This window comes from Poecile atricapillus, chromosome 3, assembly GCF_030490865.1.
Source record: "Poecile atricapillus isolate bPoeAtr1 chromosome 3, bPoeAtr1.hap1, whole genome shotgun sequence".
Classification (NCBI taxonomy): domain Eukaryota; kingdom Metazoa; phylum Chordata; class Aves; order Passeriformes; family Paridae; genus Poecile; species Poecile atricapillus.
In genome coordinates, this window is record NC_081251.1 from 73699020 (window position 1) to 73713945 (window position 14926).

The following is a 14926-nucleotide window of genomic DNA, read 5'->3' on the forward strand; positions in this document are numbered from 1 at the left end:
TTCATTTTGTGTCATAAAATAAGTAGGAACTGGTGCTTGATAATGCAACATATATCAGATAGAAGACTAGGTTTAAACAGTTGAAATGAAGCAGTATCTCAATAACATAGAAGTAGAAAATATTCTTAGGTCATCTGAAAAACTATTCCTGTATCATTTAGTCAGAAGAAGAAAAAGTAATGTGTAGTGGCTTTGCCGACAAAATGGTATACAGGGCTTCAGTTTCAATAAGAAAAATCTTACTGAGTTATACTTTGAAAACAAATCTGACAGTGCTTAGCAAGTGTTATTAATTATTAAAGCACTTAATTGTAAATTTTATGTTGAAATCTATTCTGTTTTTATTTTTGACTTGATTAATCACAGAATGAAGCTATACTAGCTGAATTGGATGGACACCTGGCTCCAGTGACTGGTGCTGAGTTTTGCACATGGGAGAAAAGTATGCTCATATCAGTGTCAGAAGACAGAACCTTTAAGGTCAGGAAACTGTAGAGATGAACTTAAAAAAGAATAATTTAGTGAATCTTAAGTATTCTTATTCATTCCCCTTTATTCCTCTTCAAATATGCTCTGAAGATTAAGTAAAAAATATCTTTGACTTTATGAAGATAAGGACATTTTTCTTTGAATTGCTTTGGAAATTATAGCAAAAATTAATTACTCTTTTTTTTAAAAGAAAAATGCAGGTTTTTTTATGTTCAAAACTTTCCGCATTCAAGTATTAACTTCAGTGATTATTATCATCTGGAAAATAGAAATAAAATATTTTGATCAGTTTGAGTGTAACTGAAAAGTTTCAGGTATACTGAGCTGAAGGAAAATATTTCCCTTTGAATCTGCTGATACTGATTTGAATTTTCCCTTTTGGGATTATTGGACTGGGTTACTGTATGCAGTGTACCCATCCACTCTTTTCTTTCTTGTGTATGTCTTTTCATAAATTTAGATAAAATCACTGAGATCAACCTAAGAAAATATGATATTGTGTGTTTCCATATCATGTGACTTTCCCCCTTTTTCACCAGTGATGCTTATCAGTTGGACAAAACCCTTCATAGATGGAAGCAGGTGCTGAAAAAAAATTTTCCTAAGAACATCACAGTGCCTGCATTTCTGTGTTTTCACAACGTGATGGCTGTTAAAAAGTTGTGTTTTCCATAAATATCTAAGTAGATATCTATCTTTATATCTTTATATCTTTATATCTTTATATCTTTATATGTTTTTTGTTTAATTTTTTTTTTTTTTTTAATCTAAAGGTGTGGGACTATTCTACCAGCCAGTTAATATATCAGTCAGGAATAATCGCAGGTAATTTTTCTATTTTTAAATATAATTTTTGATAACAAAACCCTCTTATCTCTAAATAATAATCTATGATTATTATAGAAGTTTTGGGTTGATTTAGTCGAAATAATTCTCATAGACAAGGTAGCAGTAAACATATTATCCTTTAAAGCCAATAGTAAATAGTTTTTCCTTTAAAGTCTGCTTCCCAGTGGATAGTTTTAGTGTACTTTCATAAGCAAGTCTGCAAACTATGCCACAGCAGCTTGGGTGGCAGGGTGCAGGAAACCACTACCATGGCAGCTTAGGTGACAGGCAGAAAAATGCAAATGGAAAGCCCTCAGCAGCACAAGGGCTGAGGCACACAAAGCTCTGTGCAACCATGACAACTGCAGTAAGGGCTTTTCTCCCCTGTGTTTATAAACAGGAAGAATCAATTTTGGACCATGTATTTTAATTAAATATCTGATTTGTGTCTACTCTAGAAATGCTTTTATCTTTCCTTCTTGGGCAGCATTTCCTTTGCTAAGTCTGCTAATCGATGAAGAAAGCAAACAGATTATCACTGGATGTGCTGAGGGACAGGTAAGAATTGTAAATTAAACTCAGTCTCTATATCAAGAGTCAACTATTACTGATGCTCTGTCTATAATAAAGGTACACAAGCTGCCTAAATTTTTTGAATTTTTAAAAGAGTTGTTTTAGTCAGCATAATTCACTGCTTCTAGTGTAAACCATAAATGGCAAATAAGACCTCTATTACATAACAGAAACTTTTTCCTGAAAACCATGAAAACTTCTAAGAGCACAATCAGTGATTATCTAAGAAGAGCACACTGAGAGGCTATAAATATATATGTTTTAAAAGAAAAAAGGTGAAAAATAGGATTCTCCTATTTTGGCCAAAATAAGAAATTCATGACAATTAAATGGAAGAGGCTATGATTTCAGCATGTGGGAATTCTAATAAAAATGTGGTAAATGTGAATATCTGTTTCACCTCTTCTTTAATGGTAAGAATATATTTGTGATAACTTACAGATGTTTTTCTTCAGTGTTACTGTTCAGTTATTTTGAAGAAAATTAAAGCTTTAACTGTAGTGGTGTCTAAACCTAGAAAGGTATAAATGAAATTTATTCACATGACCCAGTGAACAATTACATGCATGTTACCTGTGATTTTTAATTGTGGGAAATAGTCTATAAGTATCTTCTTTGAGAACATATAAACATGCGAGAATTAGATGTACAGTGAAAATTAGATGTACAATTCAAACTGGTCATTCCTGCTTTTACTAATTTTGAATATATTATCTTTGATTATCCTTAACAATCTTAGAAATACATATAATTGGAGTTCTTGTCTAAGGTGTGATGCCAGTAATTACATCCATGGTTTTAAATATTGTGTCTTTAGTTTGTATTCATATAAGCTTTATATTTAGTACCAAAAGGTTATTCTAATTGATTTTTCTTTTTCTTGCAGCTTTGGATCTTCAGTTTAATCAGTGATCATAATTACCGTTGTGTAGCACATATCAACTTAAAGAAAGAGCAAGAGAAATTCTGTAATAAAGCGTGGAAATCTGGCAAAGAAATAGGTAGCACAGTGCTCCTAGAATGCTGTTCATGGTGTAGTCTCGTTGTTACTGGCTACTGAGTGTGTGCTTTTTTCACCATGAAAATTTAGGAAAAGTGATAGACTTATGCGTGTTAGACTGTGGCATGGACTGAAGCTCATATGTAGTTGGGTATTGGTGTGTCTGGAAGGAATTGTGTATTTATGTATGTATGTATGTAATAAATTCTTGGCCAGTGCATTTGTTCATAAAGCATTGCATCATGTGCACTATTAAGTATTTGTTTTTTTATTGAATTCATTGTCCAAGGCCTCAGTGAGAATAGAACGAGTGACTAAAAATTAATCCCATGTCAAAAGGGAGTGCTATTTCTCAGTTACCTTTGAAGTTTCTAGGATTCTCTTTATTTTTTTTTCTCTTTTTATTTTTTTTTTTTTTAATCTATACTAGTACTTTCGTTATATGATATTTCTTTGGCTGTGGTATTTCTATAGTGGTATAACACAGAGTATATATAAGTCTTTACAGACTGCCCTGGTAACCCCAGCAGGGTGATTCCCTGATATCAGACTGGCTTGACAGCTTTTTTGTTGTGCCTTGTGATGGCCATGTGCAGGTGGCAGCCTTGGTACAATGGGAGGTAATCCTCTCCCTGGTGAGGTGCAGACCCCTGTTCCCTCAGCACTGCTGTGGCTTTCTTGGGGAAAGGGAAATCTGGTTTCCCTTGCTTGTTGTATTTCTGGATCAATGACTGCTATATTCTTACCTGCCTAGGTGGTCCAGCTTTCATAATCTTGAAGTCCTAATTTAAGGAAAAAGACTGCTATGTTTCTTGTTATTGTTTAAAATCTATAGATCTGACTTTCATGTTTAAAAGACAGTGATGTAATGTCTGTGTCTAATGCTGAATTTGATGCTAGTAGTTATTGAGTGTGAATTATACATGTAGAATGGATTGGAATCCATTCTGCATGTGCAATTCACATGCATTCCCATTGAAAACCTTGGGAACAGGGAATTGAGGTAGATTTTCATTTTCATCTTGCTTTTGGATTATGTTGTAACTTTAGCGTCAAGGTAATTTTCAGGCCAAGTGGAAAGATACCCAGCATATTTAAGGATTGCTGGGATGTGGCTTTCAGTGTTACTTCTTGAGATGAAAACACCTAAAATGTGCAAACTCCTTTTCAGTCCCTAAGTAAGATCTTTGGATTTTGTCTTTTGAAAAAAACCCATGTAATAATGAGGAAAGCTGGCTCTTAGGAAATATGCATCTTTTGAAACAGAAGTTTCTTGAGTGTGGTCTTGTTTTTTTCATGTCTACTACAAATTCTCTTATTTCCTTATTTCATAGTTTTTTTGATGGATGGTATTGTTGACTTTCTTAGGGCAAAATAATTCAAAGCTTTGCAAAACAGACAGCACAAGACCAGAAGGATCAGTGGAAACATCATTGCCTATCCTCTTAATTGAGCATTGTGACTATTTTGTATGTTTCCATAATGAAGAAAACACGTAAGTCCTTTAAAATAGCACCTTGTATTTGATTCAAATTTATTCCTAGGAGTTCCTATTGATTCTTGGATTATTTTCACTGCAAATTCGTATTTTTTGAAAAACACTATAGGAAAATCAAATAATGTTTTTAGTGGTATACAAGTTTTGGTGGCCTACTCTTAGGAAGATAAGTACACAATCTGATAATTAAAACTGGGTTTTTTTCTGAAAAATAATTCCATAAAAATGTCTTTGAGAATATCCATTGTGGAATCTATTGATACCAGCTGATCAGGGAAGATGAGTCAAAAAGTAATTAATAAATCAAATTTATTTTGAGTTTGCTTTCCTAAAGAAACATCTGATGCAGCCACTGTGTGACTGTGTCAGTTTGCCTTCCAAATTTAAATAATTTTTGAACTATGTAACCTGCTCCAGTCAAACTTCTGTCAGAGGGACAGATATTTCAGAACATAATGCTTTTACTCATTCCCATGGAATTGGTTGGGCAGGTAGAATTAATCCTTACATTGCATTTCTTTCCTGAAGAGAAGTTTAACCATAATATCAGGCACCTGGAGATCTGTTCCAACAAGAACTGTCCACAAGAACAACCTGTTTGTGTTGTAATTTATGATTGTCACTTGTAGAAATTTATTAGCCATATCATGTTTTAGAAAACTCTTGTCCTAACCTTTGCTCTGTGGTGGGTTATTCAGATGGAACTGATTAGTCTCTGGTTAGATATATAAACAACTTTTGACAAACAAAGAAGAAAAATATCCAGAGTCCAGGACAATTTTGGTTATCTTTATGTTAAATTTAAGTAATTATTCACAGTTCTTTTCATGATGCCTGCACAGTTAGAAGTACCACCACGGAGAGGAAGGAAGTTGTGATTTTTAACATGCACATCTCAGGCATACTTTAATGCAGTGACAGCACTTGAAGGTCAGATGATGAATTATTACAGTCTGTGTTATTGCTTGTATAGTACCACTCTCAAAGTGTCAAAACTTTGTCTTCGTCACAGCTGTAGCTTTGATTTGAACAGCAGCACATTTTTAAACATGACAAGTTTTCTGGCGACAAAGAATCCACCATGTCCCTATTGAAGTTGTTCCAGGAACTGACTCGTTCAATTTTACTTCCCATCTGAATTATTCTCTTCTCATATACTGGCTTTTAGTATGTTTCTCACTCTAATGGTCCAGTGCCAGCCACTATGAAGTTCCCTCCTTGGACAGTAAATTACAACTCATGAACAAGTTGCACTTCTGGATAAAATAATTTGTGCCTTGTAGAAGGCATGCTTTGTGTAATGTTTCTAACATTTGCTTTTGAAAATTTCTGAAATTCAATCTCATTTATTTTTCAATCTCCTTTTGGGACATGATTGCCTGAAATGGATCCAAGGTAATAGATTATTTGAAATAATTTTCTGAATTGAGATAACATCACTCCCCCATACCCACCTGTTTCTGCTTTGCATTGTACATCTAAGATCTATTTGTTCTTTCAGCTATCACATTTCAGGTGAAGGTTTTGTTCTGCTTATAAACAACCATGGCCATTAAATTCTTACTATTAATTCAGTTCCATTATATTTTTGCTTGAGATTTTGTGCTTATAATTTTTTTTTTCTATTTATTTTTTAATAGCCATTTGTTGGTTTTAGCGGGTGCTTCAGATTTGTCTGAAGAGTTGAGCAATCCCTGATACATTTCTTTTCCTGCCTGCAATGAAAAGCAACAATGAAACATTTTTTTGAACACTGATGTCCAAAATTAGGCATCTCACACTTTCATAAGCTTTTTGACATTGAGCAATCTCATCACAATGGATTTTATTATTGTAAAGTGAGAATGAGTTAAAATTTTTGGATATATCACTTTATGGTGTTTATAATAGCTTGATAGTGACACTTCTTTATAAATAATTCAAAGAATTTGCAAATTAAACCAGTCTGTTACTGCCGTAATGAAAGCAGTGCAAACCACAAATAAAACTTTTTATATCACGTAAAAATATCACAAACCAGAAATGAAACTGTCTATTCCAGTCTGCTGCTTCTTAACATATTTGACTACAAAAACTTGGGTTTTTTGGTTTTTTTCCTTTTTTTTTTTCTGTAAAAAATTTAGTACTAAGTCACTAAGGTGAGGTTTTTTTCATACCAAGTTACAGCTTCATATTTTTCCTTATCCTTACTTCAACTCTTGTGGTCTGATTTTAAAAAATAAAACTAATAAATCTACTGACTCCTATTTGAAAATTTCATTAAAATGTTGATATAAATTTTTATTTATTGTGGCATCAAAAAGTTTTTAGTTTTTTGGAAAGTGACAAGTGTTATTTTGTTTCAATTATCTTATGCTTGATAATATATTTCTTCTGTGAGGGTGTTGACTGAATTGTAACCAGTTGGTTTACTCTGTGGTGCTTGCAGAAGCTGGATTTTATTACCCAACTGCAATAGTGCTGCCACCAAGCACAGGCTGAGACAGACATTCCAGACTTGCCTGGGGTTTTTTCCCCTCAGTTTGTGCTGGTTTTTCTCTTGTACTTTAATTATGTAAAAACATACATTGAATTTCACTGCACTTTGGGTGTTCATATGAGTGGTAAAAGTAAACTATAAGTGGCTTTGCCTCTTGGTTTGAATTTTCTCTTTGTGCATACCGTGCTTTTACAACATCTCCCAATTCTTACAAACCACAGTAATTTTTGAAGAAAAGTATTTCCTGTGCAGTTTTAGATGTGCTATGAAGCATTTAAATGAAATCAAGGATTGTGTTCTGCTTTTAGTTTTCAAAACTTCACCATTTTTGCTTGAAACTTTGAGCTACAGGTTTGGAAAAAAAAAGGTTTGAATTTAATGTATTTTTTTACGTGTCTACTTTATTATTGTGGTACTGGGACTGGGCAATGAGCATTAAAAAACCCCAACTACTGTTTTGTGTGTGGAAATGAGAAAATCTTTATCCTACCCAGAAATATTTTTCTCCTTGTTTTAACAGATATTCTTCCCAGAATACTTTTTTTTGGATAGGAACTTCTACTGGCTTGTTAATAATTAATTTGGCAAACTTTGAATTAGAAGCTGTTTTATCTTACAGAGGTATGTTTATAAGATATATGATTACACCATAATGTGATTGCTTTTGTTATCTGACAAAAATGGTGTAAGAATTAGGTTGTGAAATAGCAGAATACAATAGAAACCAAATGTTTTTTAAGAATGTTTTTTTCCTAATAGTTTTTTTATGTTTTCCTGGCCCTGGTGACTTTTTTCAGAAGATATATTGACACTAGATCTGTGTAGTGGCTAGCAATGAATTTTTATTCAATTTTGCAGTTCATAAGTGTTAAATACAAGAAATGTTATTCTACTCCATTATAATTTGAGGGTAAGATAGAAGTATATTCTCTAAAGACAGTGGATTAGGGTCATGCCAAATTAGTATGAGTGATTTTTTTGTGTGTGTCTTAGAGATAGGTTTTTTCTTCTGAAATGCAGATATTATTTTATAGCACTTTGTTCTTCTTGGTAAAGATTACAGTGACCTCAGCATTCAGATTGCCAGATCATGTGCATTAACAAGGAAGGCAGCTAATGGAAGGGTGAGTATACACTAAGCATTGCTTTAATAAATGTGATTTATTAAATAAAATGTTAAATTATGCTATTTTCAATAAATATTAATCACACATTTTGCTTTATTTAATGTGAATTACACAGTAATTTCATTGAAGAAGGTTGATTCTTCATTATGGAATCTGCTAGTTTGAAGCTGGATTTTATATACAGTCTAAAGTGATTAATAAGGAAAAGGTGAATTGTTACAGTGTTCAGGGTGTACCTTGAATGTCAAGAATGACTATCGGAGAAGCAGAGGAAATGTTTTAAGGGAAAAAAAAAATAAAGATTGTTATACCTTGTTTCTCAAAAAAATGTTAGCATGTGCTATTTCTGAATCCTTCTAAGGGATCTGTCAAAACTATTTGGGTTGTGAGAAAATTTCTGTTGAAAGCCACTAAAAGCGATTTTAAGAAAATGGAAGGCATTATTATCTGTATACTCTGTTTTCGATGTTGCAGTTTCCCTACAGAAGTAAGCTCAGTCTAGGCTACATATTTAACATAGAAGTCTTTTTCTTTAGAGAAGGATTTTGTTTAAATTCAGCTCTTAGCATGTTCTCATCATGTTGCTGAAGCCAATCTTCCCTGTGTACTTCTTTTTTCACAACTCTTACTGCAGAATTGTCTCTAGTGTAGGTGGTGTTGGAATTTCTGTCACTATTATGTATGTAAGTTTGTTAAAACACATTTAAGCAACATAGGCATATTTTTGAAGGATAGCTTTAAACACTCTACCACTTAATGCTCTTCATGACTAAATCCATTAATATTTTGGACTATTTTTTATAAATTTCAGAAATTTATTTAATTTTCATTATAAATGCAATATGTTTTGAACTTAAATTATGAAGTAAATGGAATGTGGGAATTGCTACAGGTTTTATGCTTGATCACCTCGATGTTTGAAGATATGATTGCTGTGTTGGAAGTTAACCTTGCTGCATTGGTGAGAACTCAGCACAGTGGTATTCTCCCATGTGGAAATGAGAAAAGTCTATCAGTTATTGCCAGGTACAGAATAATTAAATGTTTTCTCTCCATGTTGGATGATAGATTTGTTTATCTGACACTAAAGTGCATCATATGGTTCTCTGCAGTACCACTTGTTGACATGGTTTGATTTTACTTCTTTTCCTATCATGCTTTAGTTGTATAGAGATGGAGAAATCACAGAATCACAGAATGGGTGAGTTTGGAAAGCACCTCTTCAGGTCATCTTGTGCAGCCACCCTGCTCAAGCAGAGCCACTTGGAGTAATTTGCCCACCACAATGTCCAAACAACTTTAGACTATGTCCACCATATTCTAAAGAGGGAGAACCACAACCTCTCTGGGCAGCCTATGCCGGTAGTCAGTCACCTTCACAGTAAATAAGTGTTTTCCAGTGTTCAGAGAGAACCTCCCGTGTTTCATTTGTTGCACATTGCCTCTTGTCCTGGTGCTGGTTTAGGACACAGAGCCTGGCTCTAGAGCCTGCCTTACAGCCTGTACTGCTGCATGGGCTCATTCCTCCTCTGCTGCAGGACTTTGTCTTTCACCTTGTTGAGCTTCACAAGGTTGCTGTCAGCCCATTTATGCAGACAATAAATGTCTCCCTGGATGACAACACAACCTCTGCTCTTTCAGACACCCCTCTCAGCTTTGAGTCATCAGCAAACATAGTGATGGTACACTCTGCTCCCTTATCCAGATTATTAATGCAGATGTTGAATGGAATTATACCCATGGAATCATATGGAATGCAGTCATAACCTCTGGGTTACTCCACTGGCTCCTGCTTTCCAACTAGACTTTGAGCCACTGATGATCACAGTCTGGGCCTGGTTGTTCGTCTGGTTTTCAATCCACCTCACTGTGTTCTCATCCAGACCACAGTTCATCAGCTTCTCTGTTCTTATGGTTCTTATGGTAGACAGTGTGGAAAATCTTACTGAAATCAAAGTAGACAATATGCACTGCTCTCTCCTCATCTGCCAAGCCACTCATTTTGTCACAGAAGTTTATCAAACTGATCAAGCATGACTTCCCCTTGATGAATCCCTGCTGGTTATTACTTTCTTGTCCTTTATGTCCCTAGAAATGATTTCTGAGAAAATGCTGACATCTTAAAGATGACAAAACCCCTGTAATATACACTGAAGTGCAGATTTCAGTGCTTATAATAAAATCATCAGTTAATATTCACAAAACTAGGATCTAACATGTAAAAGCAATGGTCTGCAAATTGAATCAGGGCCAAGGCTTGCCCGTGCTGCTGAGTATCTGAGCTGATAAATGGTCTACTATGCCTAACTTGTTTTCAGTAAATTCTCATTGCTATTGCATGTGTAAACACACATACGCAGATAAATAACTAAAAAGTAGTTTTGACATCTTTTTCTAATCTAACATTTTTGTTCATTGCATTCATTGATCAATTTTTTGTTCTTCACTTTATAACTTAGGTGTACTTTATTGGCAAGTTCTCCATTGTGTAAAGGTTTAAAGAAGAACATGAAACAACCTTCTAGGAAAACAGTTGGTAAGTGTAAACCAATCCTGAAATTAATAATAAAGTTATATTTTTAGTAACAGTAGCTGACTTCTAGCTGACTTGTGCCTAATACAATCAGTATGTTAATTTTTGTTTTAAAAATATATTACACTGCATTTTTACTTCAGTAGGAAGAATTTTACACTTCTATTAATATTTCATATCATACACATGTAATTGTAGTTGAAAACTGTGGTTATAAGTAGTTTTATTTTCTCAAAAACCATTGTCTGAGAACTTCCTGTGGATTTTAAAAGTGTTAGAGTGTAGAAGGTTTAAATTTTTGTAAGTCATTCTTTTTCCATAGCATGCAGTAAATTTTTCTGTATAATTTGTCATTTCTTTCTTAACTTTGGTTATGAAATACACCAAACAGATGTTTTCATATATTTTATTGTTCTGAATAATCTTCTGCCAATACTGGATGTTTAGGAAATTAATTTTTGTCTCAATATTCTACTGCTTAAAAAAAGAGAAGATCTGAAATCCAGTTGCCATTGAACCACTTGTAACTTTTTTGGTTAGCAACAATAAAGTTAAAAAAATATTTTTAAAAAGTGTTTTTCATTCCATTAGCACTTACTGTGCCCATTAGAATGTCAAAGGTTATATCTCTAGGGGTTTATGGTATTTTCAGAGTACATCTACTGAGTTTTAGCTAGAATTCCAGGCTGCCTTGGACAGCCAGCACTGACAACTGTGCTGCCTTTGTTGACATCTCATGATCAGAGAGATGAGTGCTGTAATGAAATCCTCTGGTCTCTTGAGGCATCTGGTACTGGGAGCTTCTCATGAAGGGCCGTTTTGTTCCTCATTGCTGCCTAAAGAGAAAGGATACTTAGTGTCTTTTGAAGTGACTTCTACCCTCAGCATAGGTGAATGTGTCCCAATGTATCTGAGTTTTTCCCTGGGAATAGCAACAACATTTCCCACTTTACAGTGTTTGTTAGTTCAGTTTGTTTTCTGCTGATGTGAAATACTCAGTTTGGAGCTGAGGGTGCCCTCTGGGCTTCTTAGTACAGCACTGGGCATGCAGACATTGCCCATGACCTGAGCTGTGTTGGGACACAAATAGGTACCCACCAGTCAGCTTGTTAATGATCTTTAGATCCATTCCTTAGTCCAAATATAGGGTGTGAATACATTATAGCCAATGCACACAAAATCTAAGAAGAGGCAGTTAGAAAACACATTTTCTAACTGAAATGGTGAAAAAACATGATCCAGAACAATATTCTTGCTACTTCAACTTTTAAAGAGGTTCCTACTCATTCATGGCATTGGAGGAGGGGTGTTTCACAATGTAACAGTTCATATATCTTTTCTTTTCTCAGTAATCATTATTTTAGGGTGATTAGGGTGATAGGGTTTTGTAACATAAGGAAACATCAAGTATTTATAATGTGAAAAACTCTCTACTTTAACTGTAAAACTATAATGTTAAAAACATTTTGATGTAAATTAAATTATTTTCCTACAGGAGTGACAAACACAGTGAAGGATAAACCATTGGTTTTCCATAGTAAAATTAAGTCATCAGGATATACAGCAGCACCACGGTGAGTAGAAATGTTACTGCTTCGCCTGTCTTGTTGGTGTGTGATATTTTTTCCACATAACTATGTAGTCTAACAATTGTAAAATTAATCACCTGTGAAAAAACAGTTATGATGTTATAAAAGAAAAAAATTTAAAAACGTATTGTAAACCAAAATGTTCACAGCTTCTGGTCATTGGCCAACTTCCTTTTAAAATCCACATTTGGCATCCTGATTCTTTCATCTAGCTAGACTCTTGTTTTTTCAGCTTGCAGAAAGAATTGTCTAAGAACTGTATTTGTATGGATTTTGTCCTTCAGAATGTGCTATTCAACAAATAACTCACAGAAGTCAAGGTCCAAACTCAGGCATTAGAATATTAGACATTTATATTGTTATCAAAGTGTACATTCTTTTATCTATTGACATTACCCACAGATATAAAAGCAAGAAGGAAATAGGATTGCTTTTGTTTGAAAAAAAGGTGTTTCTCCCATGCAAGGTGTAATGTTTCATATAAGAGTGTCTGTTTTCTCTCTCATAGAATGACCATGTTTTCTCCAAATACTAACCTGAAAAAAAAAGAGATATCAAAGTGGAAGACCATTTGTAAATGGTAGGTAATCTAACGACTCTGTTAGAGTAGGAAGAAATTAAAACAAATTAAAAAAATGAAAAATGTTTCTGTCATTGAAACTTTTTAGTAAAGGTTGCAACTAGAACTAAAAGGGTTGGTAAATTTGATAGAAAATTTATCATTGCAGCGATTTGGTTTATCAGACTGTGAATTGAATTTGAGTGCTTCATATAAAAGAAAATATGCATATCTATTTTCTTATATTTGTGTTGGTAGGAAGAACAGATGCTAAGTATGGTTGGAAGCTGAGTCCCAATCTGTTGTGAAGCTGCAGTTCTAGTCTGAAAAATAACTGAGTGTGGCACAGGGAGAAGTGATTTCAGATCATGTCCCTCATTCACCCCTAAGATCTTATTACCTTTATACAAACTTACTCCAATGGATATAAACAGAGTATGTGTAATAGTACAAATTGTCCAGTGGAATCTTTATCACTGATCACAAAGAAAAAATGTTTTTCTAAAGGTGGTGTTTTCATGCTAATTTGTGTGGAATGTTAAATGGGGATATTGCACATATTTTTTTCTCTTTACAGTTATACAGAGTCTTTGTTTTATATAATACAATCATGATCGTGAAGAATGATTAATGCCATAATTTTTCTCATTTAAAAAGAGCTGTTGAAGTGTTAAGAAATCCACTTAATAGCTCAAGACTAAACCTTGTATACCTTGCACACATAGAAAGCCCATAGATGAGTACTTCAGTTAATTTCAGCTTTGGTTTAGCACTGTTTATATAGGTTAAGCTACTTAGTATTTTAAGTTTTGTGTGGGTTTTTTAGTTAAACTTTTTTTTTAGTTAATATTGCATTTTGTCACAAGGTCTTTGTAAGCAATATCGAGTTTACAGTATTCTTTAAATACTTTTAATAGCTATGTTACTTAAGAAATTATTTTTTTGCCAGGCTATGTCAATTCTTGGTCTTGTGAATTCACAACTCATAGTGGTAGGAGTAGTTTAAATATGACAATTTAAAATTAATTTGGCTTTTACCTTGGATTTAACAATTTTTTTCCAGCATATTTTTATGTAAAGATATTTAGAATAGTTCCCAAAGCCACATTTATTTCATAACTGAAATAAAAATGTACTGGTTTCTTTATTTTTTTCCTTCTTTGAAGTGAAAATAAAGAATATCCTTTGGAAAGTCATCCTCCAATCAAATATGAGAAAGAGATAGCTGTTACTTGTAAACCAACTCCAATTTTTTGTGTTCAATATTCTGGTAAGTACAGGCTTTTAAAAAAGTGCAGTTTTGTCAGTGTGTAGAAAGAAATCCAAAATTTGTGTGGCATAGTTTCTAAAGACTGGGGATACTGTGGATAAATTCACAGAAAACTTTTTGGTAATACTGCATACTTTATACTGATAATTTTTTATCTTGTAAAACCATGTAAGCTGTTACTATATAGACATCAGGATTCTATTTCTGATTTTATGTCTTGTTTCCTTTTGAATCTAATTGTTGACTTTCCCACTACTACTTGAAAATTAAGAGTTCTTTCATTAAGGAATTTATTTTCTAACACATTTACTTAGTTTCATCAGGGTGTATTAAATACTGACGTTGTGTTTCAAAATACTAATATTTCTTATATAAATATTATTAAATTATTATAAATTGAAATATTAAAAAAGAAATTCTTCTGTATGATCCAAAGACAGGCACTTTTCTTAAATGCTCTGGATAAATGACTCTTGCAATAGGTTTAGTCAATTCCAATATAAGTATGATTTAAGCAGAAAGCATTTCTGCTTTCTGAAAGCATAGATTAGCAATCAAGCATTGTCATGTATATAATAATGTTAATGTGGACCCTGCAAGGCCAAATATTTTCAAAATATTTAAAAACATAAATCTTTGTAAGTATTTTGAGGACAAGAACAACTTTCATCCTCAGAAAATGAAAGCAATTCGATGCAGTCTGTAACTTTGCTAAAATATATTCCAGCCATCTCTGCTCCTTAGAGAGTTTTGCTAGTACATTTTAAGTATAAATCTTCTTTTAGTTTGAGGAAGAAACATCTTTCTTCTTTTCTGTCACACACACCCATACATGCACACACACACTTAAATAACCACAGTTCATAAAAAATTTTAGATTTTTTTTTTTGAGTTAAAAAATTTTGTTATTTAGAGAATGAGTCAGGACAAGAAATGAATTAGCCTACAAAATCCAAGCAATTTCTTCAGGCCTTATTTGTG

The 14926-nt window shown here is 33.4% G+C and overlaps 1 protein-coding gene across 1 annotated transcript in view; it reads left to right on the forward strand.

Annotated features, from left to right (window-relative positions):
- WDR27 (WD repeat domain 27) overlaps positions 1-14926 on the forward strand; it is a 63087-nt gene that overhangs the window by 4333 nt on the left and 43828 nt on the right. The window contains exons 5-16 of the mRNA XM_058835717.1: positions 367-480; positions 1263-1314; positions 1805-1875; positions 2777-2891; positions 4259-4385; positions 7388-7488; positions 7924-7991; positions 8887-9020; positions 10454-10530; positions 12023-12101; positions 12625-12696; positions 13842-13945. Coding sequence (XP_058691700.1) covers positions 367-480; positions 1263-1314; positions 1805-1875; positions 2777-2891; positions 4259-4385; positions 7388-7488; positions 7924-7991; positions 8887-9020; positions 10454-10530; positions 12023-12101; positions 12625-12696; positions 13842-13945 — 1114 coding nt within the window. The remainder of the gene's footprint in view (positions 1-366; positions 481-1262; positions 1315-1804; positions 1876-2776; positions 2892-4258; positions 4386-7387; positions 7489-7923; positions 7992-8886; positions 9021-10453; positions 10531-12022; positions 12102-12624; positions 12697-13841; positions 13946-14926) is intronic.